Source organism: Geotrypetes seraphini, chromosome 2, assembly GCF_902459505.1.
Source record: "Geotrypetes seraphini chromosome 2, aGeoSer1.1, whole genome shotgun sequence".
In the NCBI taxonomy this organism is placed as follows: Eukaryota; Metazoa; Chordata; class Amphibia; order Gymnophiona; family Dermophiidae; genus Geotrypetes; species Geotrypetes seraphini.
The window spans coordinates 45,808,840-45,834,848 of NC_047085.1; the positions used below are offsets into that span (position 1 = coordinate 45,808,840).

The window sequence follows — 26,009 nt, forward strand, 5'->3', positions numbered from 1 at the left end:
CCCCTATGCTCTGGCATCTCTCTCTTCTCCTTTCCTTCCTTCCCACTCCACCCCATGGTCTGGCATCTCTATTTCCTTCCCTTCTCTCCCCCCATGCCCTGGCATCTCCCTCCTATCTCTCCCTCTGACACCTCCTCTCCTTTCTTTCCCTCTGGTCTGGCATTTTGTCTCCTTTAGTTTCCCTTCCTTCCCCCCATGCCCTGGCGTCTCTCTCCTCTCGTCTCCCCCTCCCACTCCATTATCTAGCATCTCTTCTCCTTCCTTTCTCTCCTTCCTTCCACCTGGTCTGGCATCTGCCTCCTCCCCCACCCCCTGACATCTCTCCCTCCCTTCCATGGTCTGGTAGCTCCTTTCCTTTCCTCCCATGGTCTTGGCATCTCTTTCCTTTCCCTTCCCTGGTGTTCCTTATCCCCTCCCCCTCCCCAATTGGGTGCAGCAGCAGCATCTCTCTTCCCCCCTTCCCGGGTGCAGCTGCAGCAGCATTTCTCTTCCCATCTCTCCTATCGGTGGAGTTGCAAGCTTCCCTCCATCGTTGACCTCTTGCTTGCCTTCCTCATTGCTGGGTCCTGCCTTAGTGGAAACAGAAAGTAGGCAGGACCTGGCAGCCAGGAAGGCCCGTAGCAAGGAAGAGCAACAAGACAAGTTTTAACTTCCCTCCATCACTGACCTGTCTCCCTTAGCTTCCTTCCATCGCTGACCTTAGCCTTAGCGAACTCATGCTTCGGGGTTCAAACATATGCGTGCCTTCTCTTCTCCTCTCCCTCCCCCCCCCCCAGAACGTAATTTCCGGTTTCGGAGGGAAGAGAAGGGAAGTTGGCACGCACACCTTAAAGCCCCGAAGCTTGACTTCGTTATGGGCTAAGGTGGGAAATCACCAAGCCGGTAAGAGGTGGGGGTTGGTTTTGTTTGTTTTTTTTAAATGTTGAGCAGCGGCAGGATTCGCGATAAATGGCAGCCGGGCAATCATTTAAATTAGCCGGGCGCAGCACCCAGCTAAAAGGCCCTAGTGCAGTGGTAGGCAAACTCATTAGTCAAAAGAGCCAAAATCAGCAGTACGATTAAGATTTTTTTTGGAAAGCAATACCCCGTGCCTGCTTGCGCTACGACGGCTACGTCAACCCCGCTTATCCGCACATAGTCGAAATCAATTCGTGGCAGAGCTTAGAGAATGACACTTGGAAAAAATCTGTCTCCGTCCCCTCCCCATCCCCGTAAGTTCGGTCCTCATCCCCGCAAATTACCTGATTCCATCCACACAAGCCTTGAATTGTTTTATATTGAACTTATTATATTAAAGTATAAAAAGAAACAATATTCTGTACATTTGTCAATTTATAAATCAGCATCTTCTTCCTACTCTCTCTTCCCCATTTCCCTTCAGCGTCCTCAGCCCACACTCTCTCCACTTTCCTTCAGCGCATGCACATAAAAACAAGCAAGTAATTTTATATCATTTTCATTCTAATCATTCATAGAAATTAAAGTCTAAATAATGCCAGTCACATAACAAAACATGATTTTACAAAAATAATTCCCTGCACAGTCAAGCCTGCAAGGATTACTAGATGTCTTTCAGCAGCTCCAATCCCTCCCCCTTACCTTCGTTGCCAAGTCAAAATGATCTACCAACAATAAAATTCTAAAAACACAAAGCACACTGTACGCAGAGAAAATGTTAATTATCATTTATATTCCACGGGTTTTCAAAGAGGTCAAGGCAGATGACTTTATGCAATGTCACCTCAGTAACAACTATACAAAAATAGACAAATCCAAAAATTATTCGACAGGAAACAATTCCAACTTTTGGTACAATCTCTTATCCTTGGACTAATAGACTACTGCAACATACCTCCCCTGCCCAGTGACCATGATAAAGCAATTACAAACAATACAAAATACAGCCCTAAGACTCATCTACTCATTGAAAAAATATGACCACATCACAGCAGCATACCACGACTCACACTGGCTCCCAATACAAGCAAGAGTACACTTCAAATTCTACTGCCTACTATTCAAAGCTATTAACGGAGAAAGCCCAACCTACTGGAACAACCGACTAACCCAATCCACCTCAACCAGGCACAGGAGAACCCACTCTCTATTCACACACCCACCAACCAAAAATGTTAAAAGAGGAAAACTATATGACAACCTAATGGCCACCAAAGCAGCTAAACTAGACAGATAAATCACCAATCTGCTGTCTTCGACCACAGACTATAAAACCTTCAAAAAAGAAACCAAAACCCTACTCTTCAAAAAATACATAAAACCTATCTAACACAATCAGTTCCTTCCCAAACTCCACCTACCACACACTCCACCCATATCTAATCTAAAATGTTTCTAATTACCCAACATGTATCTCCTTAACTTCTCAACAATTCTCCAAGTAATTCTTACAACAATTCTTATGTAATGTTATAATTCTTGTAACCTCCTGACAACTCTTGTGTAATCCGCCTTGAACCACAAGGTAATGATGGAATAGAAATCACTAATGTAATGTAACAAATATACCCCCTCCCTTTTTACTAAACTGCAATAGCGTTTTTAGCACAGGGAGCTTTGCTGAATGCCCCACGCTGCTCTCAACGCTCATAGGTTCCCTGCGCTAAAAACCTCTATTGCAGTTTCATTTTCTATGTCTGTCTTTCTCTCTCTCCGTGCCCCATTATTTTCTTTCTTTCTTTGTTTCACCCTGCCCCCTTTCTTTCTGGCTCCCTGCCCCCCCCACCTTTTCTTTCTTTCTGGCTCCCTGCCCTTCCCCATGCCACTGCCATTGGGAAACATGCTGCCACTGCCGCAATCGGGAACAAGCCGGCGCCGAGTTCTCCCTGCTTTTCTTTCTTACGGGGCCGACCAACTCTCGCCACCCGACGTCAATTCTAACGTCGGAGAGGACGTTACGGGCCATCCAGGCAGCAATTGGCTGGCCGAGAATGTCCTCTCCAATGTCAGAATTGACGTCGGGTGGCGAGAGTTGGTCGGCCCCGCGGGGAAGAGAAGCAGGGCGATCTCAGAACATGGCGCCAGCCTGTTCCCCGATGGCGGCGATGGCTGTAGACGAGCCGTGAGCCGCAGTTTGCCGACCACTGCCCTAGGGAGAACACTGGAGGGTGGCCAGCTGTGCACCCCCTTGGGGCATGCACCCAGGGCAGATCGACCCTCCCCCTTGGTACGGGAGGTGGGAGGCAGGACTTGGGGCGGGGATGGGCAGACCTGGGTGGGCCTAAGGGCAGGTCTAGGGGTTTCAGATTTTCTGATTGGAAAATCTGGCAACCCTATGTTGAGTTATATACTCAAACAGCTTTCTGAAGATCCTGAAGAAAAATTATATATACATCCGCTGGACCAAGCTGAGTCGGTCCAGCGGATGGCCACTAGGATGGTCGCCGGACTCAAGGGTCTCTCATACGAAGAAAGACTGGGCAAACTGCAGCTCTATACCCTAGAGGAGCGCAGGGAAAGGGGTGACATGATTGAGACATTCAAGTACGTCACAGGTCGTGTAGAGGTGGAAAACGATATATTCTTTCCCAAGGGACCCTCGGTCACAAGGGGACACCCGCTCAAACTCAGAGGAGGGAAATTTAGTGGTGACATCAGGAAGTATTTCTTCACAGAAAGGGTGGTAGATCACTGGAACAAACTTCCGGTGCAGGTGATCAAGGCCACCAGTGTGCTCGACTTTAAGAATAAATGGGACATCCAGTGGGATCCCTACGATGGTCAAGTTAAGGAACTAGGTCATTAGACTTATAGTAAATATAGTGAGCAAGGATCCAAGATGGCGATCTGAGACAGGACGCGCTGAGCTGCGTGTCCCAGGACTGTGCTTCTCTCAATTTTCTTAACGGTAATTACTTACCGCGATGCCGAAGAGACGGGGCCGGAGTGCCGCTTCTGCCTCGCGGCGTCCTGGAGCCCCGGGTCTCGGGAATATTCAGGATTTACTGCGGCGCATGCAGGAGGTCGCAGTGACGTCGGATGGCGGCCCGCTGACAACACAGGGAGGCGAAACCAACGTGGATGTTCCTGGGCCCGACACTACACTGAGCCCCGACGTTAGGGCACCGCCCCCGCAACCCCAGACGACCAGCTCTCCCAGGGGCGGGGAAACCCCGGATTCATTGGTTTTCTCCTCTCCAGAGGCAAGGGAAGAGTTACTGGAGAGCTTGGAGACTGGGGCCCACTTTTCCAGGGCCCCTATGGAGGTACCTGGGGGAATATCATCTCAACATGAGGGGGAAGGGCTGAAGACACCCCCCGAAGGACTTCAGAACGGTGAGCACTCTACACCTACACAAACCTCAATTGAACTGATTAAACCTGCAGAAGTGACTTTAGACTCTATCTGGGACTTATTGGCTGGTTTTGTTAAAAAAATTACTCCTACACTCCAACAAATTGAAGGGAAAATTAAGGAACATGATAAAGAATTGAAGGATTTAAGGAAAGAAACGAATATTTCTAATTTATCTGTTCAAAAAATGGAAAAAGAAATTGTATCATTGAAACAAGTTCAAGAGGCTTTAGTTAAAGATAATATTAACCTAAGGAAGAAGACTGAAATGCTCGAGAACAATTCACGCAGTAATAACTTAAGGTTAATTAACTTTCCAAGACTCGAGTTAGTAACACCTAGAGAAATGCTAAAGAGATATCTAGTAGAGAACTTAGAGATACCCGAAGATTCATTACCACCATTTTCACGGGTTTATTATTTGCCTGATAAAGAACAAAATCAACAACTAAAAGAAAAACCCTCAGATCAAGAACTTCCAAATATATCGCAGATCTTAGAAACATCTGAGAAGGATTTAGCATCACCAGCCACCATGATTATTACTTTAGCTTTGCCAATTGATAAAACATGGTTGTTAAAACTTTTCTTTAAAAATAGACAAAAAAGCTTTCTTGGTTATAAAATACAAATGTTCCCAGATTTGGCACGGGAGACGCAAAGGCGTCGCCGTGAATTTCTTCTATTGAAACCTGGGGTTTTATCTTTGGGAGCAACTTTTTATTTGAGACATCCGTGTAAATGTATTGTATATCACCGTACTCTTAAATATGTGTTTTTTGAACCATCACAATTGACAAACTTTGTGGCTATGTCTCGCCTGAATGTTAACAATCTTTGAGCCCTATATTTAGGATATTGTGACCTCATCTCAGTGCTATAGTTCTCAATTTCTTTTACAATTTTCTTTTTAGATAATTTCACCAATTTTCAATAATTCTTGGATCCTAACTGTGGACTTGAGCATAAATAGTATATTTGTTTAATTTAAGATTTATATTGCTTTGTATTTGATATCTATCCTATTCTTGCTTTCTGTACAAGTGAAATACTTGAAATTTAAGTTGAAAATAATAAATAAATAAATTAAAGGAACTAGGTCATTAGCACTCAGACTTAATAGGGTGGGTAAATGGAGTGGGAAGACTTGATGGGCTGTAGCCCTTTTCTGCCGTCATCTTTCTATGTTTCTATTATAATCAAATATATACATTTATGAGAAAATATTATTAAATATTAAAATAACATCTATGTCACATGACTTAGCCAGTCATCACCCAATAAACAGGACTATCTTCGACCACTAGGCCTTGTCTGACCAGCCGCTGAACTTTGACTTGGATATTCAATGCTGGTGGCTACATATGGCCCTGGCATTGAATATTCAGAATCACCGCGGAATGCGTGAAGTAGCTAGGCTGCCTCCCATGGTCTCAATATCGACCATTATTTGTCTTTTTTCCTCTTTTTCATTAATTTTCTTACTTGAGTTCCATCAGCACCAATCTGATCCAGGGCTCCAGCAGTACTGTACAGAAATCGAATGATTTTGTTGAAATTTTCATCTCCAATACTCCAGGATCCATCCACCAGAAACACAAGATCAGCTCTAGCGGCTTTACAAACTGCACACCAAAGGAAAAAAAACCACATTTAGAGATGAAAGAAAAGATACAGCAATCGGCTCATGTTACCGTATTTTGCATACATCATTAGACCCACCATAAATTCCATGGATGAGAAGTTAATGTTCTCTCATTTATGGACCAATTACCATGGCCGGCAATAGTCACGTTATGTTGTCTCTTTCACTTGCGATCTCAACAATTACTCACAGATTATCTCGTTATTCTAATGCTCAATTTTATGGCCTACACTGCTGTCTAATCTTTTTCATATGTCGGATATAACTATTTCATTAGTTGACTCTATTAAAATCCTAGGAATTATTATTGATGATAATCTCAATTCTCAATCTCATATGTAATTAACAATGCTTTTCAAAATTGAAATTAGTATATTCCACCTCTCTCTAACCTTTCTCTTTGGCCACTGGTTCGTGCATTAATTCTTAGGGTCTACAGATATCAGACTTATGATGCCTTTAGATAATATAGCTCATTTCAGGGTACATCGGTATAATGGAATTACTTCTCTGCTCAGGAAGGAGCACTGGTTACCTATCTCATATTTATTTATTTAAAAATTTATTTTCCTCCTACAACCTAGGTGGATTACAATAAAACAAACACAAAATATTTCACATAATCTTTACAACAAAACAAACTATAACAAATAACCCTATGCCATCATTCCCCCTTCTACAATTTCAAATATAAAATCTCACAAAGACATTTCAATCAAAAGAGTATTTCACAACATTTCGCTCTGAAAAACAAAGAAGCTTGTACAAATAAGTAAGGGCCTCTTCTACCAAATTGCGCTAGCAGTCTGTAGCGCGATGAGCCGCGCTGAATGGCCCGCGTAGCTCCCGACGCTCATAAAGTTCCTATGAGCGTCGGGAGCAGCGCGGGCCATTCAGCGCGGCTCTCTGCGCTAAAAACTGCTAGTGCAGTTTGATAGAAGAGGCCCTAAGTTTTCGATTCCTTTTTAAAAGATTTTAGCTCCCTACATAATCTCAACTGACCTGGCAACTGATTCCACAATCGTGGACCTGCAACTGAAATTGCTGTCGTCTGTGCTTTTTTGATAATGAGTCTCCCCAACTGAATCAATCGCCAATTGCATCGCTGTTTCAGATCTTAAAGAACGTGTTGGCAGGTACTTCCTCGGTGCGTGTGTTAAATACCAAGGTGCTGTGCGGTAACTTGAAGCACAATTGTCCAAAACTTTATATTCAGTCCTAAATAAATCTCCATCGGTAACCAGTGTAATTGTTTTAACACTGCTGAAATATATTCTATTTACTGCTTCCGTTCCTTACTCACCATCCTGAACCTTTTGTTAGTTCCATCTTTTAGCCATATTCTGCTCGATAATATATGGAACTCGGTTTTTAGCATGATAGGCCTCTCCCTCTGAAAGCCTCTCTCTTCACTAAGTTCTACTTGTGTTGAGTATACATTAATAGGCTGCTGGATAATAAAGGATGGCGCCTGGCTTAGGGTTTAGCATGCTTGGTTCACTGACACTGGCGATGACAGAGGGGTTGCGGCAGCGCTGGGTGAACAGGCACAGGATGGGGGGGGGGTTAAGAAAGATGCTGGACCATGGGGATGGAGAGGAAAGGGAAGGAAAGAGGCCCTAGACCTCCAGGGGAAGAAAAGGAAGGGGCAGCTAGAGATACCAGACCATGGGAGGAGGGAAAGGGAAGGAAAGAGATGTTAGACCACTGGATGGGGGGAGGGGGAAGAAGAGAGAGATGTCAAACCAGGAAAAGGAAGGAAGAGCAATATATCAAATTTTAATACAACTTGAAACTTTGTTATCGTGATGCACAACAACTTCAAAAGAATTACAAATTAATAGGCAAGGTATACTTGTATTCACAACATAAATTACAGCCTGAGCTTCTCCATACTTACTTTAACCCTTTAATTGGCAGATGGTGAAAATGGTTGTTTTACGTAACTTAATGTTGAACGAGAGCAACCATGCCAAGTAACAGGCATTTGGAGATGCAAATCTCCCATAAGAGCCATAGAAACAAATGTTGCTTCTGAGCAACAATTCCAAATAAAGGTTTAATGCAAATAATGATGTGATAAAATATTTTACCCAATATTCAAATCATTTATCAGGGTAACAGCCAACATTTATCAGTATAGTGCCGACGCACTGCATGGGCGAAGCAAGGGCTGTCCAAGACATAATCCAGATTGCAGCTATATTCATAAGATAATAAGAATTGACATATTAGGACAGACCAAAGGTCCATAAAGCCCAGTATCCTGTTTCCAAAAGTGGCCAACCCAGGTTCCAAGTACCCAGCTAGATCCCAAGTAGCAAAACAGATTCTATGCTGCTTATCCTAGGAATAAGCAGTGGATTTTCCCCAAGCCATCCCAATAATGGCCTATTTCTACAAAAATGGCCTTAAGTCTACAAACTTGCATTCACAATTTAACGCTTACGGCTAGATTCACTAAACCTCCTTTGCTTCCCCGATCCGTGGCTGATCCGTGCAGGCCCGACGAATTCAGAAAACAAAAAAATTCAAATGAAGTCAATTGGAGAAATGCTCCTGTCTGACCGCATGGATCACTAGAGTGCGATCCCAATGCATACACAGACCATCTGTAGATGGTCTGAGCATGTGTCTAAGAGCCATCTAGAGCCCCGACTTTTTATTTTTTACCTTTTACTAGCCCAGTGTACAAATGAGCCCGTGGTTTTAACCTGCTTTAAACTTGCGGGTTAAAACCACGGGCTCGCAGTGCGGGGAAGGGCAGGAGAGTCAGGGCGGCAGGCAGGAGAGATTCGTTGCAAGAGCAGGGTGGCGAGTTGTGGTGGCAGGCAGGAGAGATTCGGGGCGAGAACAGGGCGGTGAGTCAGGGCAGCAGGCAGGAGAGATTAGGGGCAGAGCACGAGATTGGGGCAGGCAGCAGACAGCAGGAGATCGGAGCAGGCAGGAGATGGGGGCTGAGACAGGGCAGCAGATCAGGGCAGAGAAGCAGGGCAGAGAGCAGGGCGGCAGAAGACAGGGCAGTCAGAAAGGACCTCAGCGACTGGTCCCCAGCAGTCGCTTCTTGTGTTGATCGGCCAGCCCGGTCGGTTTGCAAGATTTCTGTAGTGAATCGCGTCCCTGCCTACTTTGCATGCCGTTCCCCTCATTTGTATGCATGGATTGGAATCGGATCGGATTGGAATTGGATCGGAGGAGAGGTACGTGAATCGGGCCGGAGTAAAATTGGGTCACAAATCAATCGGTACATGATCAGTTTGTTTAGTGAATCTAGCCCTTAGTGTGCAAAGTTACATTACATTACATTAGAGATTTCTATTCCACCATTACCTTGCGGTTCAAGGCGGATTACAAAAGAAATAAAAAACAGAGGGTTATAATGGAAGACCATGATGCGTGCACAAGTTATAGAATAGTGTCAGCTGCATATGTAACATAATAATTAGCTGTTAGTTGGCTATGATTGGTGTTAATTGGTGCAATTTGGGCCTGATTCTATAAATGGCACCTAAATCATAGGCGCCTAAGAATGTGGCACTTAACTCCTTTCAATCCTAAATTAGGCATTGTTTATAGCAGGGGTGTCAAAGTCCCTCCTCGACGGCCGCAATCCAGTTGGGTTTTCAGGATTTCCCCAATGAATAGGCATGAGATCTATTTGCATGCACTGCTTTCATTGTATGTTAATAGATCTCATGCCTATTCATTGGAGAAATCCTGAAAACCCGACTGGATTGCGGCCCTCGAGGAGGGACTTTAATAATAATAATAATAATAACTTTATTCTTCTATACCGCCATAGTCGTGAGACTTCTAGGCGGTTCACATTGAAGAGAGCTGGACAGTCAGCGAGTTACAATATGCAGTTAGTCAGAGAATTACAGTATGCAGAATCTTTAAAGGCAGCGAATTACAATATACAGATTGTTAAAAATTGTTAAGAATTTCAGACTTATACACAGGAGTGGACATATTTGAAATAATAGAATTTGATTTAGTGTTTGGTGTAGTTACTTTTTAGGAGATATTTCTGTCGAATAAGGCAGTTTTTATGGCTTTTCTAAAGGCGTCATAGGTCATCAGTCTTGCTCCATTAATGTAGTTGTCTAACCAGTGTTGTTGTTTGTTTGCTTGGTACATAAAAGTTCTATCCAGAAAGATTTTGTATTTACAGCCGGTAATGCTTGGGTATGCAAATAGATTGCAGCTTCTGGTTTGTCTTGTAGGGCTGTATAGTACGAAGTGAAGTAGCAGGTAGGTAGGAGCTAATCCCCAAACCAGCTTGAAACATATGCAAGAGAACTTGAATATTATTCGCGACTCCACTGGCAGCCAGTGAAGCAGTCTGTAGTAGGGGCTAACATGGTCGCTCTTTTTCAATCCAAATATCAAGCGGACTGCTGTGTTTTGAACAATTCTAAGTTTCCTCACTGTTTTTTTGGGTATACCCATATAAACGATATTGCAATAGTCCAGTGTAGAAAGCACTAGCGATTGCACTAGTAATCTAAATGATAATGTGTCAAAGTATTTTTTGATGGTCTTTAACTTCCATAATGTCAGGAAACACTTTTTTACCACTATGTTCATTTGTTCAACCATTGTCAAATGTGTGTCTAATGCGACTCCCAATATTTTTATTGTTTTAGTAATCAGGCAGTCGTGATCTTTTATATGTAATGTTGTTTTGGTAATTTTGTCCATTGGGCTTGCAAGGAAGACTTGTTTTTTCTGTGTTTAGTTTCAGTTTGAAGTTGATTGACCACTGTTCTATTTCGGTCAAATAGTGGTACCTAAAGTAGACAGAGGGGTACCCTATTTTTGCCAGGGTTTTCTTGGCCTAAATACTAGCGCTTAAGTCCACTTTAGGCGCCTACACGCAAAACATGCCCATGAGCTGCTTCTAACTATGCCTATTTTCTGATAAGCACCTTGGGCTAGGCACCTACCAAGTTCAATGCCTACCACCCATTTGATTTTAATTTAAACTAATTGTAAAGTGCTAATTACTTGTTATCGGCACCATTTAAGCTTGTTAAATAATTAATACCCTCTTTTATGAACGCATAGTGCGGGTTTTAGCGCCGGCAGTGGCGGTAACTGCTCCAATGCTCATAGAATTCCTATGAGCGTCGGAGCAGTTACCGCCGCTGCTGGCACTAAAACCCGCGCTATGCATTCATAAAAGAAGGGATAAGTTAGACCCCCCTAGATTGGTTATGCGCCATCTAGGTGCCTAAATTTAGTCGTCTTTTATAGAATCAGGGCCTTTGTGTACACAAAATCCATCACATGCAACTGCAAGGGGGTGTGAATGTAGGAGGGGCATGAAGGGGTCAAGGCGTGCCTAGCACTTAACACAGGTTATAGACTACTAGCAGTTATACACCTACAGTTAGATGCAAGGATTTGCACCAGGTGCTCATGCCTAAAGTTAGAACAAAAATAGAACAAAAACTTCTTGTACTATTTTATAGCCACTGGGAAGTCACAACCAAATCTCCAATCTACTAATTATGACCCCAGACTGCAAACCATTCAGAAAAGAAATAAAGATCCTACTCTTCAAGAAATTCCTGAAAACGACTTAATACCGCTAGCTCCTTCCCACTTCCCAATACCTTCCCGATTCCCCAAAGCAACCTCATCTACTCCGTATCTCCTCTAGAAATTACCAGATATTACATTACATTACAGATTTCTATTCCGCCATTACCTTTCGGTTCAAAGCGGATTACAAAAAGAGTTATGGAAGGAGAGTTACAAAGTTAAATCAGAGATCAGTTCCAAGAGTGGGTTAGGTAGGATCAGGGGTTAGAGAGAGGATGGTAAGAAGGACGGTATTCGTGGTTTTAAGCCTTATTCAGGGATTTCTTGAAGAGTATAGTTTTTATTTCCTTTCTGAACATCTTGTAGTCTGGGGTTGTTATCAATAGGTTGGAGATTTGGTTATCTAGTTTTGCTGCTTGAGTGGCTAGTAGGCCGTCATATAGTTTTTTCCGTTTTACTTCTTTGATTGGGGGGTATGTGAATGGGGTGTGTTTTTCTATTTCTGGTAGAGGTAGTTTGGATGAAGCGGTAGTTTAGGTAGATTGGGCTGTCACCGTTTATAGTATTAAATAGTATACAGTAGAATTTAAATTGTATTCTTTCCTGGATTGGAAGCCAATGTGAATCGATGTATGCCTCAGTAATGTGGTCATGTTTCTTCAATGAGTAGATGAGTCTTAGAGCTGTATTTTGAATAGTTTGTAGTTGTTTAATCATTATTGCAGGGCAGGGGAGGTAGAGGATGTTGCAATAGTCCAGTGTACTTAGGATTAGAGATTGTACTAGGAGCTGAAATTGAGTTCTTTCGAAGAATTTTCTGACTTGTCTAAGGTTTCTCATAACTGCGAAAGATTTCTGTATTGTTTTGTTTATTTGTGGTTGCATGGTGCAGCCTCTGTCAATAGTCATACCTAGTAGTTTTAGGGTGAATTGCATAGGGTAATTGATTGAGTTGATTTCTAAGTTGGTTGTGGTTGGGACTTTATTATTTTCTAGGAGGATGAATTTAGTTTTGTCTGGGTTGAGTTTCAGTTTGTGGTCTTCTATCCAAGTCGTTACTGTGATTAGTGTTTGGTGTAGTATGTCTGTCATTGAGAGCTCTGGTTGGTCGAAAGGTATGAGGATTGTGATGTCATCAGCATAGCTATAAGAGGTTAGGCCTTGTTTGTTCAGGTAAACACCAAGAGAGGCCGTATATAGGTTAAAGAGAGTAGGGGATAGTGGAAATCCTTGCGATACGCCGCAGGGGTTAAACATAGAAACATAGAAATAGACGGCAGATAAGGGCCACGGCCCATCTAGTCTGCCCACCGCAATGACCCTTCCCCACCTAACTCAGTGAATAGATCCCACGTATCTATCCCATTTGGCCTTAAAATCAGGCACGCTGCTGGCCTCAGTGACCTGAAGTGGAAGATTATTCCAGTGATCAACCACTCTCTCAGTGAAAAAGAATTTCCTGGTGTCACTGTGCAGTTTCCCTCCCCTGATTTTCCACGGGTGCCCCCTGGTTGCCGTGGGACCCATGAGAAGGAAGATATCTTGGTTGGACCAAGGTTTGGATTTTTCTTTGTCTGATTTTACTTTGTATGTTCTGGATTTTAAGAAACCTTCAAACCATGAGTATACTTTATCTGAGATGCCTATTGAGTCCAAAATTTGCAGTAGGATGCTATGGTCTACCAAGTCAAATACCGCCGTCAGGTCCAGCTGTATGAGCAGCATTTTTTTTCCAGTGCTGAGGTGTTGGCTTGCTGTGTCGATAAGGGAGCCTAGTAGTGACTCTGTGCTGAAGTTAGTTCTGAAGCCAGATTGCGTGGGATGGAGTAAGTTATGGTCTTCGAGATAGTTGGTGAGGAGTTTGGCTACTAGTCCTTCTGTTAATTTGATATATAGAGGTATTGAGGCGATTGGTCTGTAGTTGGATGGGTTGTCTGTTGGTCCTTTTGGGTCTTTTAAGATTGGAGTGATGATGATTTCACTGAGGTCAGTTGGGAAAATGCCGTCTGTGAGCATATTTTATATCCAATGTAGGAGTAGAGTACGGAACTTAGTGCTCGCGGATGTCAGGAGATATGGTGGGCAGTGGTTGAGTTCACAGGATGCGTGGCTGTACTTGTTGTAGAGTTTGTTGAATTCGGTCCAATGTATCTTAGGGAATTGGGACCAGGTTCTGTCTGCAGCACATGATTCATTTTCTGTGGGAAGTATTGTGACATCAATTAGGTGTGCTGGAGTACTATTGAGGGTAGCTCTGGTGTTTGTAATTTTATTCTTGAAGTGCTCTGCTAGGAGGGAGGCTGAGGGGGAGGGGTTATTGTTAGTGGTCATATAGGGTTTGGTGTTAGTTAAATCTTTTAATATTTGGAATAGTTTTTTGGTGTCTTGGGTTTCCGTGCCTATTAGGTTGGTGCAGTATATTTTTCTCTTTTCTTTTAATAGAAGTTTGTATTGTTTGTTAATTTTTTTCCAGGCGGTTTTTGTGTGGTCTAGGTTGGTTTTCTCCATTTTCTTTCCAGTCCTCTACATTGTCTCTTGAGAAGGAGTAATTCGTCGTTGAACCTAAGGTCTGATCGTCTTCAGGTTCTGGTTTTGGTTCGTAGTGGGGCTTGTACATCAAGGATGTTATTGCTAAATTTGCCCCAGTGTGAAATGAAGTCTTTGGGGTTACATTCTTGGATTGATTCATCTACTTTTGACCAGAATATGGTGGGCTCTAGGTGTTTGCGTGATGTGTAGGTTATTATTTTGGGTATTGGTTTTTGTTTTTGGACCAATTTATGTTGAAGGTGTATGCGTAATGCTCTGACCAGAGGGATGGGGACCAGGTTCCATTAGATGTTTGAATTTCTGAAGTAGATGTTTGATGGGTCTAAAAGGCTGCGATGTCAAGTTGGTGTCCTTTCTCATGAGTAGGTTGTGGGTTTAAAATTTGAAAGAATAGGGCATTGAGGAAAGAAAGGAGGTTGTCTACTGGCTTGGATGAAAGGTTTAGATCTCCTAGGATAAGGTTGTGAGCTGCTGTTAGTGAGTTTTGGTATATGAAGTTTTCAAATTTGGGCCTAACCGTGGCCCAGTTTCCCGGTGTTATATAACAGAGCATGCAATTAAGTGAGTTTTTTAGTGTGGTGGCTGAGATTTCACATGCTAGAAGGTCCATGTATGGGATGGATGTTTTTTCCAGTATGTTTAGGGTTAGGGAGTCTTTGATTAAGATTGCTAATCCTCCTCCTCTTTTTTTTTCTCTGCAGGTCACTGTAATTTTGTATCTCTGAGAACATAAGCAACATAAGAACATAAGCAATGCCTCCACTGGGTCAGACCTGAGGTCCATCGCACCCAGCAGTCCGCTCACGCAGCGGCCCAACAGGTCCAGGACCTGTTCAGTAAACCTCTATCTATACCCTTCTATCCCCTTTTCCAGCAGGAAATTGTCCAATCCTTTCTTAAACCCCAGTACTGTACTCTGCCCTATAACGTCCGCTGGAAGCGCATTCCAGGTGTCCACCACACGTTGGGTAAAGAAGAACTTCCTAGCATTCGTTTTGAATCTGTCCCCTTTCAACTTTTCCGAATGCCCTCGTTTTTTTATTTTCTGAAAGTTTGAAGAATCTGTCCCTCTCTACTCTCTCTATGCCCTTCATGATCTTGTAAGTCTCTATCATATCCCCTCTAAGCCTCCTCTTCTCCAGGGAAAAGAGACCCAGTTTTTCCAATCTCTCAGTGTATGAAAGGCTTTCCATCCCCTTAATCAGTCTTGTCGCTCTCCTCTGAACTCTCTCGAGTAACGCCATATCCTTCTTAAGGTACGGTGATCAATACTGGATGCAGTATTCAAGATGCGGATGCACCATTGCCTGGTACAGTGGCAGGATAACCGAGGGCAGACTTCCGTAATTCTTGGGTCAGTGTCTGATGTTAGCCAGGTTTCTGTGAGGAAGAGGCAGTCTAGGTTTTTATATTTTATCCAGTTTTTTATAAGATCTGTTTTTGGGCCTAGGACTCTGATGTTTAAGTAGGCACATTTAAGAGTGGTAGTTTCTGTTTGGTAGTTGTGATATGTTTTAGGGTAGATGAGTGAATTTGGATGATGGTGAGGTTTGTTCTTGGGTTGTGTTGCTCTTCTTCCCCATGCTGGGGGTATGGGATGTTGAACGCTTGTTTGATGGTTAGAGTTTCTGTCTGTTAGAACTCTCCTGTTGGGGTGATAGGTTTTGTTTGTAATTGAACTACTGGGTAGGTTGGGTAGGTTGTTTACTACTACCTTGCAGCTGGAGATAAGAAGGATTATCAATAAGATGGTCTGGGTGTTTATTTGTGGGTTAGCTTCATTTTGAAATTTGGGGCAGGAGGTTAGAGGAAGCGTGGTTCTCTGTGATTAGGTTGTTGTTCTTATACTGTGTCTGGGTAAGCGTATGGTTGTGAAAAGAGGAGTAGAAGTTGTGGTAGAGTGGTTTGATGTGGATGGAAGGTCTCTTCTTGGTCGCTTCGCAAAGGTGCTCTCACTAAGGCGAGCGCCTTTGACGCGCGCCTTAGACGGCGCGACGAATGGCTGCGCGCCGTTAGGCGCTGAGCCTTTTATTGGCTCAGTGGTGCACCGTCGGGAGGAGAGGGGCGGAGTTCGCTCCCACGCCCAGAGTGTGCCTTTCTCTGCTCTTCATGTAATACCCTTTTTCTTCTTCATGTAATACCTTTTTTGTAATTCTTTTGTAATCCACCTTGAACCGCAAGGCAATGGCGGAATAAAAATCTCTAATGTAATGTAATTGTTTGTCCAATAGATAATTAATACATAATGAATGAATAAATAATGGTCCTCAGTATTCACTCTTCTTGAGTCAGGACTAGCCAGTAATGAGAGTCGTGAGCGACTGTTACCCAAAGGGGTACTCAAGCATGAAACATCCTCGGACCTTACACCCTCAGTGAAAGTGCTAAGTGCAACTGATACAGTGCTCAAAATTACACAAAAAATGTTTTTTTCTATTTTCTATTTTCTTTTTACTTATCTTTTGTTAATGTTTTTCTTGCTCTTTTAAATGGTGACAAAATCACTCCCAATGTACAATAAAAAATATTTTGAAATCCATACGACGAGATAAGAATCCAACTCAGAACTAGGTTCTTGATGACGCTCCCCTAACATCCACTATTTCAAACATATAGTCAAAAGTTCATTGAAGAAAAGTAGAACGAGAGAGGTGGTGGAGAGTAAAACTGTGACTGAGTTCAAAGAAGCGTGGGATGAACACAGAAGATTTAGAATCAGAAAATAATATTAAATATTGAACTAGGCCAGTTACTGGGCAGACTTGTACGGTCTGTGTCTGTGTATGGCCGTTTGGTGGAGGATGGGCAGGGGAGGGCTTCAATGGCTGGGAGGGTGTAGATGGGCTGGAGTAAGTCTTAACAGAGATTTCGGCAGTTGGAACCCAAGCACAGTACTGGGTAAAGCTTTGGATTCTTGCCCAGAAATAGCTAAGAAGAAAAAATTAAAAAAAAAAAAAAAAAAAAATTTAAATTGAATCAGGTTGGGCAGACTGGATGGACCATTCGGGTCTTTATCTGCCGTCATCTACTATGTTACTATGTTACAATGGACTTATCTGTGTCAAGGCAGTTGCAAACGCTCATATGACTTGCTCAACAGAGCTCCGTTTCAGGGAATTGATTAAGTTTCAAGTTTATTTAAAATCAGGCTTCTAGGCGGTGTACATTAGTCTTCAGGAGCAAACACTGGATGCTGGCAGAGAATCGTCGGGGGAGTGCAAGCGTGAATATCTCAAGGCAAAATGGCGTTTCTTTTGAAGGTTATATATTTTGGCATGCTTAAAGTTAGTCACTTAACTGTGGATTTAAACTTCTATAACTTTGGGCTTATAATGGCAATTGCATGCACAACTGTTGTTACAGAATTTGAGCTTAGCCCACATTATCCCGTCACCTAACTTTATATAATCTATAGAGAAATACCCCTTATTTGGTCACAGAAAAAAATCCATCCTAATTTTATCCAGATTACAGGATCAATGTTAATATTAAAAAGGAAAGCAACAGACCCCACAATGGTAAACCAGTCAAGAAATGTAGGGCCAGATAAATGGTCTTCCAAAAAAAAGGGGAAAGAAGCCTGAAGAGGTCTAGATAACGATTTTATTAAATAACAGGTTAAAAGAGCTCTCAATGTCCACCACAAAGCTGCAACTCAACACGGCTGGGTGGCAACAACAATGTTTGATATTACAGCCACAAAGGTTTGGGCCTGTACATGTTTCCAAAATTGTGTGCTCTCACATATTTATATGACTGTGCATTTACCATAAGATTAAGACACCTGAAATATGGCCCCATGTTGAATCGTAGCTTTGCGGTGGACATTGAGAGATCTTTTAACCTATTATTTAATAAAATTTTTGCCTGGACCTCCTCAGGCCTCTTCTTCTTCTTTGTAACCAAAGATACAGCACAAGCAGTTTCAAGCATGTGTGGTCAATCATCACATAATAAGTATTGTATTGGGCCCCTACATTTCAGCCTCAACTTTTTTCCAGGGTCTGGTCAATGTGAGTATAAACCTGAAGGAGGGTACAGCTGGCTCTGACCAGTATTTGGCACTGTATCTGTATTCTTGGGATAATGATGGTTCACAAAAATAAAAATAACGGTTTTCTACTGAGAACTCTGCACATTTTTAAGAAACAAAAAAATAAATTAAGAAGTAGATTGCTTTCTCATGGCTTCTGAGCCAAAATATTTCAGGTCTTTATAGAGTACAAACTGAAATTCACTGTGGCATTAAGTTCCCAGATTCATACTGGGCTCCATTTCCAAGAGAAGTACGGAATGGAAAATAAAAACCATTCCAACAGCCGGGCTTATTGTGCTTCCAAAAGCAGACAAACATCAAAATGCACTTGAATAAAGAAAGGTAATTAAGTGGGGAAGTTATTGACAGGGGCTTCCATCAAGACATGCTATTTTACAATTAACCCCAGTTATTAGTAATAAGGTCTGATTGCATAAAATAAGACCTGCGCTAAAATAGTGCCAATTTATTGGTAAAATAACACATCTTAATGGTAGCCCTAAATATAATTGGCATTTCTTCCCCCCCCCCCCAAAAAAAAAAAATCTGTAATTCATTAGAACATTTGTAAGCATTACAGATATTACAGATACTCTAACCTTCGCCATAATAATTTTCATGTCACATGGTCTCCACTGTCCATGGAGGGAAATAAGATTAAGCTGTTTAACATTGTAATGGCATTAGCTATCCAAAATATTCTTTACTAGTCTTTAAGCCTGTTACATTAATGGGTGCTAGAATAGATGTGTGTGTGTGTCTTTCTTTCTTTCTCTCTCTCTCCTTGGCTGCTGTCTGTCTTTCTTTCTTTTTCTTTCATCAGTTGTCTACCACCACCCCTTATCTGCTCCCCCTGTCCAGCAGTAGCTCTTCTCCCTTCCTTTTACCTCCCTCGTGTCCAGCAGCAACTCTTCCCTGCTCCTCCTGTCTAGCAGCAGCCCTTCTCCCTTCATTTAACCTGGCCCCCTTTCTGTCTGTCTCTCTCCCTGTCTTTCTCTGTTGCGCCATGCCTGCCTGCCTCTCCGTGGCCCACTTCTGTTTCCTCCCCTCTCCCAGAGCAAAGCATGATTGCTGTCTGCCCCCCCAGCACACTCCTCCCCCCAAAGCAGCCCCCTTTCCCTCTCCCCCTCCACTTCTAACCAGCATGAGACACCTTGCAGCGCCTGCATGACACCCTCCTGCCGTTGTAGAGACAAACCGCCGCTCAATCTGCGCCCCAAGCCGGGGCACACGCCGTAAATGGAATTCGGCACAGAGGCACACATCACGGCGGCAAGGATCACGGCCTCCTAAGTGCACATGCGCGCTTAGGGTTTTATTATAGAGGATAATTGGAAAGACCTCTCTGTCGTTGATTTCCATGCCTGGTGGAATAGTGTGTGTTTAACTGGAAAATATGTAAAAGTGTTAGCCGAGAGAAATAATAACCTTTCCCGATATGCGCTCATATGAGCACTACCGTTGAGATATTGTGAATCCTAGTTAGCCCGTTAACTTGTTACATGTGTTTCATTATCCTCCTGATTTATCACATATGGGGCTCCTTTTACAAAGGTGCGTGGAATAGCGTGCGCTAAAATTATGCGCGCGCTAGCTGTGACCGCCTCCTCTTGAGCAGGTGGTAGTTTTTCAGCTAGCGCGCGCTAATCTGGTGCGTGCGCTAAAAACGCTAGCGCACCTTTGTAAAAGGAGCCCATATTCTTTGTAATGTAAACTGAATATACCCATGTAGATGCCTTGTTCTTCTGTATTTTTCAAGAACACTATGTTTATGTAATGTACAACTGTTATAGTGTCTGGTTAATAAAAACTTTTGAACACACACAAAAAAAGAACATATGTAAGCAATCATTATTACCCATTAAGGTCATAGAAACATAGATGACGGCAGATAAGGGCCATAGCCCATCAGGTCTTCCCACTCTACTGACCCACCCCCAAGTCTACTATTCTAGGGATCCCACTCCTGGTGACAGGTTCTCTTGGCTTAACCCTCTAAGGGATCCCACATGGGCATCCCATTTGCTCTTAAATTCTTGCACGCTGTTTGCCTCGATCATCTGCACCGGGAGCTCGTTCCAAGGATCAACCACTCTCTCGGTGAAGAAATATTTCCTGGTGTTGCTGAGCTGTTATGTTTCTCATCATGCAATCACACAATTAGCTTTGGGTTATAAAGGGCTGCTGAAAAGGTCTCAGCCCAACCAGCAAAGCTGCGGCAGTCTCCATCGAGGGCTATACACTCAGCCAAGCGATTTTCCACTTTTTTTTCGTTCTGTTGGACAAAATATGGAACGAGAAAAGTGGAAAATGGCTGGAATAACCCCCTCTTTTACTAAGGAGCGCTAAATGCTAACGCATCCATAGATTAGCGTTTAGCGTGTGCTAAATCGATTAGTGCACGCTAATCGGTTAGCGCACCTTGGTAAAAGAGGGCCTTGGTGTATAGCCCTCAGTGGAGACTAGACGGGCCATTTGGCCTTTATCTGCCATCATGTTTCTATGCTTGTGGGTCGGGCTGAGAACCTTTCAACAGCCCCTCATATTTGATGACCTGAGAAAGAAAAATGAAGGCTACAGGTTAGTCATCAGTAAAGGACGCTTTGAAAACTGATTGGTCTACCACAGGGGTGTCAAAGTCCCTCCTCGAGGGCCGCAATCCAGTTGGGTTTTCAGGATTTCCCCAATGAATATGCATGAGATTTATTAGTATGCAATGAAAGCAGTGTATGCAAATAGATCTCATGCATATTCATTGGGGGAAATCCTGAAAACCCGACTGGATTGCGGCCCTTGAGGAGGGACTTTGACACCCCTGGTCTACCACAAGTAGCTTCAGAGATTCTGTGCCAACCAGTTGGAAGTGAGACCAGTGCTGAGGGATAATATCCATACAATCTATCCAAGCTGTCCATCCATACCAGCTATTGAGCACTAAAATCATTTCTTCTCCTTTAGAGATCCTCTGTTCTTGTCTCGTGCTTTTCTCATTTCAGATGCAGTTGTGTCTACTACATCTGCTGGGAAGCTTTTCTACACATCTACCATGCTTATATTAAGAAATAGTTCCTCACATTGGTTCTTCATCTGGCAGATACTGGTATTAAAATAGCCACCTCAGCCTCTTAGAGTGGTGGCCCTATGGGACTTCTGCTAGGGAGTCAGGCCATCAAATAAGGGATTGCCCTGCTGAGCCCCCTACATGACTCACCATGGAACATAAGAACAGCCTTACTGGGTCAGACCAAAGGTCCATCAAGCCCAGTAGCCCGTTCTCACAGTGGTCAATCCAGGTTACTAGTACCTGGCCAAAACCCAAGGTGTAGCAATATTCCATGCTACTGATCCAGGGCATGCAATGGCTTCCCCCATGTCTTTCTTAATAACAGACTATGATTTTTTCCTCCAGGAACTTGTCCAAACCTTTCTTAAAACCAGCTATGCTATCCGCTCTTACCACATCCTCTGGCAATGCGTTCCAGAGCTTAACTATTCTCTGAGTGAAAAAAATTTCCTCCTATTGGTTTTAAGAGTATTTCCCTGTAACTTCATTGGGTGTCCCCTAGTCTTTGTAATTTTTGATGGAGTGAAAAATCGATCCACTTGTACCCATTCTACTCTACTCAGGATTTTGTAGACTTCAATCATATCTCCCCTCAGCCGTTTCGTTTCCAAGCTGAAGAGTCCAAACCATTTTAGATAAGTCAATGAAGCCGTCCGTGCAAACAGATCGAAGAAGGTTATCATGCCACTGTACTGGGCCATGGTACGCCCCCACCTGGAATACTGAGTCCAGCACTGGTCGCCGTACATGAAGAAGGACATAGTGCTACTCGAAAGGGTCCAGAGAAGAGCGACTACAATGGTTAAGGGGCTGGAGGAGTTGCCGTACAGTGAGAGATTAGAGAAACTGGGCATCTTCTCCCTTGAAAAGAGGAGACTGAGAGGGGACATGATTGAAACATTCAAGATAATGAAGGGAATAGACATAGTAGATAAAGACAGGTTATTCACCCTCTTCAAGGTAGAGAGAATGAGAGGGCACTCTTTAAAGTTAAAAGGGGATAGATTCCGTACAAACGTATGGAAGTTCTTCTTCACCCAGAGAATGGTAGAAATCTGGAACACTCTTACAGAGTCTGTTATAGGGGAAAACATCCTCCAGGGATTCAAGATGAAGTTAGACAAGTTCCTGCTGAACCAGAATGTATGCAGGTAAGGCTAGACTCAGTTAGGGCACTGGTCTTTGAGCTAAGGGCCACTGTGGGAGTGGACTGCTGGGCACGATGGACCACTGGTCTGACCCAGCAGGGGCAATTCTTATGTTCTTTTCTAGCGTCACTATATCTTTCTTGAGATAAGGAGACCAGAATTGAACGCAATACTCCAAATGAGGTCGCACCATGGAGAGATACAGGGGCATTATGACATTCTTAGTCTTGTTAACATCCCCTTTTTAATAATTCCCAGCATCCTGTTTGCTTTTTTGGCCACCACCGCACATTGGTTTGAAGAGGGACTGGAGGGTGCAAGATGACTGTTGGGGGGGGATGGGGGCATATTGCCAGGGGACAGGCTATCAGGAGGACTGGTACTTAGTGGATGTAGGGAATTAGGGGTTGGTACTAGGTACTTGGGTAGATTTATGGTGGGGTAAATTATTTTGTAATGCAGTGGCTTCTTTAAGAGGCTGCATGGGAGCATTAGTTCATCAGCTACCAAAGGACTGGCCTTAGCAATTAGTGGGCCCTGTCTGAAGTGTCATGGATTTCTTTACTTATTTGAACAGAATTCTTTGATCACAGTCTATTATTGTAATCTTAATGATTTACAAGCTTAGGATGCCTTGGCATTTGAATCAGGAATGGTTTTGGAGGACTGGAGAAGGATGGATAATGTCCCTCTTGTGATGCTTTGTGCGGTGGGGAGGGGGGTGGGGGAAGGTCCAGGTAAAAGAAATGTTGCTGGTGCAAGAACCTCTTAGACAAAAACACAGTCATCTCATTAGCAGCTGGGTTAACTCTGCAGTGGCCAACACAGTCAGGATTCAGTGGCTTCAGCAAAACAACCCCTACTGTGCAGCTCCAAGACACGTGTTTATTCCACAAAACTCAAAGTAAAAGCAAAATAAATGTGGGTGGATGACTGTGGTAGAGTGAGTGTGGAGTGTCTGGTGAGTTATGGGTGGTGCGTATGGGGATATGATTGTTTCTGAGGTAGATGGAAGGGCTGCGTGTTTGTGGGGGATAAAAAATGAATGTTGCAATTGGGCTGTTGACTAGTTGGTAGCTGCTTTTTGCTGGTGTTCTGCTATTATTGCCGGTGGAATGCACTTTTCTTGCATTCTTTGTACTGATCAAAATTGTATCGTTTGATGGTTGTACGGTCTTTGTTGCAATTCTCAATAAACACAAAAATAAAAAATAAAAATAAAAAAGCAATCCTATATTTGCCCTGGTTAGCTATGCAGGTACCGGCACAGTATTGTAATATTCATGCGTCCTTATAGAGTATCTGAAGTGCTCCATTAATGCCTGTATGAAGTCATACATTTTGTTTATTGAGGGAGAGTCCCTAGATGATAAAAAAGCACTCACAGAGCTCAGCCTTTAGTCCACATACATTAACTATGAAGAGTAATCTAAGGGTTAGTGCAGGGAGCTGAGAAACAGGAAAACCAGGATTCAGATCCCACCAATACTTCTTGTGATCTTGGGTAAGTCAATGAACCTTCCCATGGCTTCAAGTACAAACTAGATTTTAAGGCCCTCAGGATATGAAAATACCTACCGTACCTGAATATAAATTATTTTGAACTACATCCAGAGTCCCGCAGTGTAATCAGATTTGGCCCGTGAGAAAATACCCTTTCTGTTCCTTCCCTCCATCCCATTGTCCACCATCTCTCTCCCAGATTCCCGTTCTCACCTTCAAAGCAGCCTGCAAAGGATCGCCGGTCGGCTGTAGCAATCCTAGCAGGCTGCTGTAGCCTCCGCAGCACATTCCCTCTGCCGCGGTCCTGTACGTCAGAGGAGGGGTGGGACTGTGGCAGAAGGAACGTGCTGCAGAGGCTGACAGCAGCCTGCTAGGATCGCTATAGCTGACCGGCGATCCTCTGCAGGCTTCTTTGAAGGTTAGACCGGGAAGCCAGAGGATGCTAGAAAGAAAAGGGAAAACATGCAGGCCTTTGGGGGGGGGGCAGGGATAGAAGTATGGGGAAATCATGCAGGCCTTCTGGGGGGGAGCTGGTGTAGAAGTGCTTGGAGGGGAAGAAATAACGGGTCTAAAATCAGAGGAGAGGGAGAGAGATAGTGGACAATGGGGTGGAGGGAGGGAAGGAACAGAAAGGGAGAGAAGTTAGACACAAGGGATGGTGTAGAGGGGGGATAGATATACCAGATAGGAAGGTAGTTGGGAAGAGAAAGGGAGAGATGGTGGACCCTGGGGTGGTGGGGAAGGAGGGAGAGATGCTGGATGAAAGGGTAGTTGAGAAAAGGAGAGATGGTGGATCTGGGGATGGTGGGGTCCATCACTGCAGCTGCGGGGATGGAGACGAAAAAAGGAAAAATGCCAGACCTCTGGTGGAAGGAAGGGAAATGGAATGGAATGGGAGGACAGAGGGAAGATGGATGGTTAGCACCAAGAAAGAAAAAAAAACAAGAAATGGGCAGGAGACCCTGGCAAGCGAGTTATCAGAAGACAAAGAGAAATCAGAGCCTGGGACCAACATGATTTGAATAATGACATTATGTCAGATTTGAAATGTGTACCCTGTCAGAGCTGGTGCTCAACAGCAAGTGTGAACTAGGACCTAAAAGAGAGAAAGTCTTTTTTATTTATTTTGTTTACACCACAGAGCCAGCGTAGGGTTGGAGAGATTGTAACCCTATACTTCTACTAAGACTCGTATCTTAATAAAAAATTCAGCCCGTGACTTAGCCTGTGTTTTAGATTTCAGCCCTTTATGTGACTGAGTTTGTCACCCCTGTTCTGGACTATCCCTCAACACCATTTGGTGGCCAACAAGGGCTGCAACAGTAATGGAAGTCGATTTTCTTCCCTTGCCTAGAATGAATGCATTTCTTTCATGATGTGCCCAAATTGTCCCTATTGGATAGGAAAGTGAAACATGAGCCTGCTGTGGATTTAGATTTTAGATTACTCAACGCAGTTTAGAGCATTACAGCCTGAACCAAAGCGCCTGTCCACATAAATTAGTTTTAATTGGATTTTGTGAATGCAGGTTTTTATGAGGCTGCTAATATTACACATTGTTAAGCATTATTTACAAAAGACATTTTGAGAAAAATCTAGACAGTTCAAAATACTAAATCTTCCATATCAGGCAGAGAGTTTGTTTTAGAGCTGAGAATAATCCCAGACATTAACCAGGAAGTCATTTCTCTTCCATGTATTGCTTAAGCGGCTTTGTATGACAAAAGGCTTGTAAATTCCAGGTATAAAATATCTAAATTGCTGCTTCTCATACATGTCCTGAGGGACATCAGGATACCTCTAATGAATATGCATGATATAAATATGCATATATATCTATCTCATGCATATTCATTAGAGGTATCCTGAAAACCCAAATGGCTGCTGTGCCCATCTAACTACTGACCTAAAGGACACATAGGAATATATTTTTAACCATTGGGTTGCTTTTCTTTAAAACATGCTTTTTAAATGCATTCATAACATTGCTGACATCACAGTAATAATTTTGACTTCCTATTGCCAGAAGTTCTCAAAAATTAAAACTTACATTTCCCTCTCTTAGTGGTAAAAACAGAACCTCCAGTCACTCTTTTGCTTTTAAATTAACCAAATTCTGGAATGTTTTACCGCTTACATTAAGAGGTTTAGGTTCTTTTGCTTTATTCCGGAAAGCTCTGAAAACCTTTTTGTTTGCTAAA

General features: G+C 43.1%; 1 protein-coding gene and 1 long non-coding RNA gene across 5 annotated transcripts in view; one reads left to right on the forward strand and one right to left on the reverse strand.

Moving 5' to 3' along the window:
• The window catches only part of COL14A1 (collagen type XIV alpha 1 chain), a 393,953-nt gene that overhangs the window by 142,319 nt on the left and 225,625 nt on the right, over positions 1–26,009 (reverse strand). For both annotated transcript variants that reach the window (XM_033933023.1, XM_033933024.1), the window contains exon 26: positions 5,798–5,937. In XM_033933023.1, coding sequence (XP_033788914.1) covers positions 5,798–5,937 — 140 coding nt within the window. The remainder of the gene's footprint in view (positions 1–5,797; positions 5,938–26,009) is intronic.
• Positions 1–26,009, forward strand: part of LOC117355058 — a 163,168-nt gene that overhangs the window by 35,710 nt on the left and 101,449 nt on the right. The gene's annotated exons all lie outside the window — the stretch shown is intronic.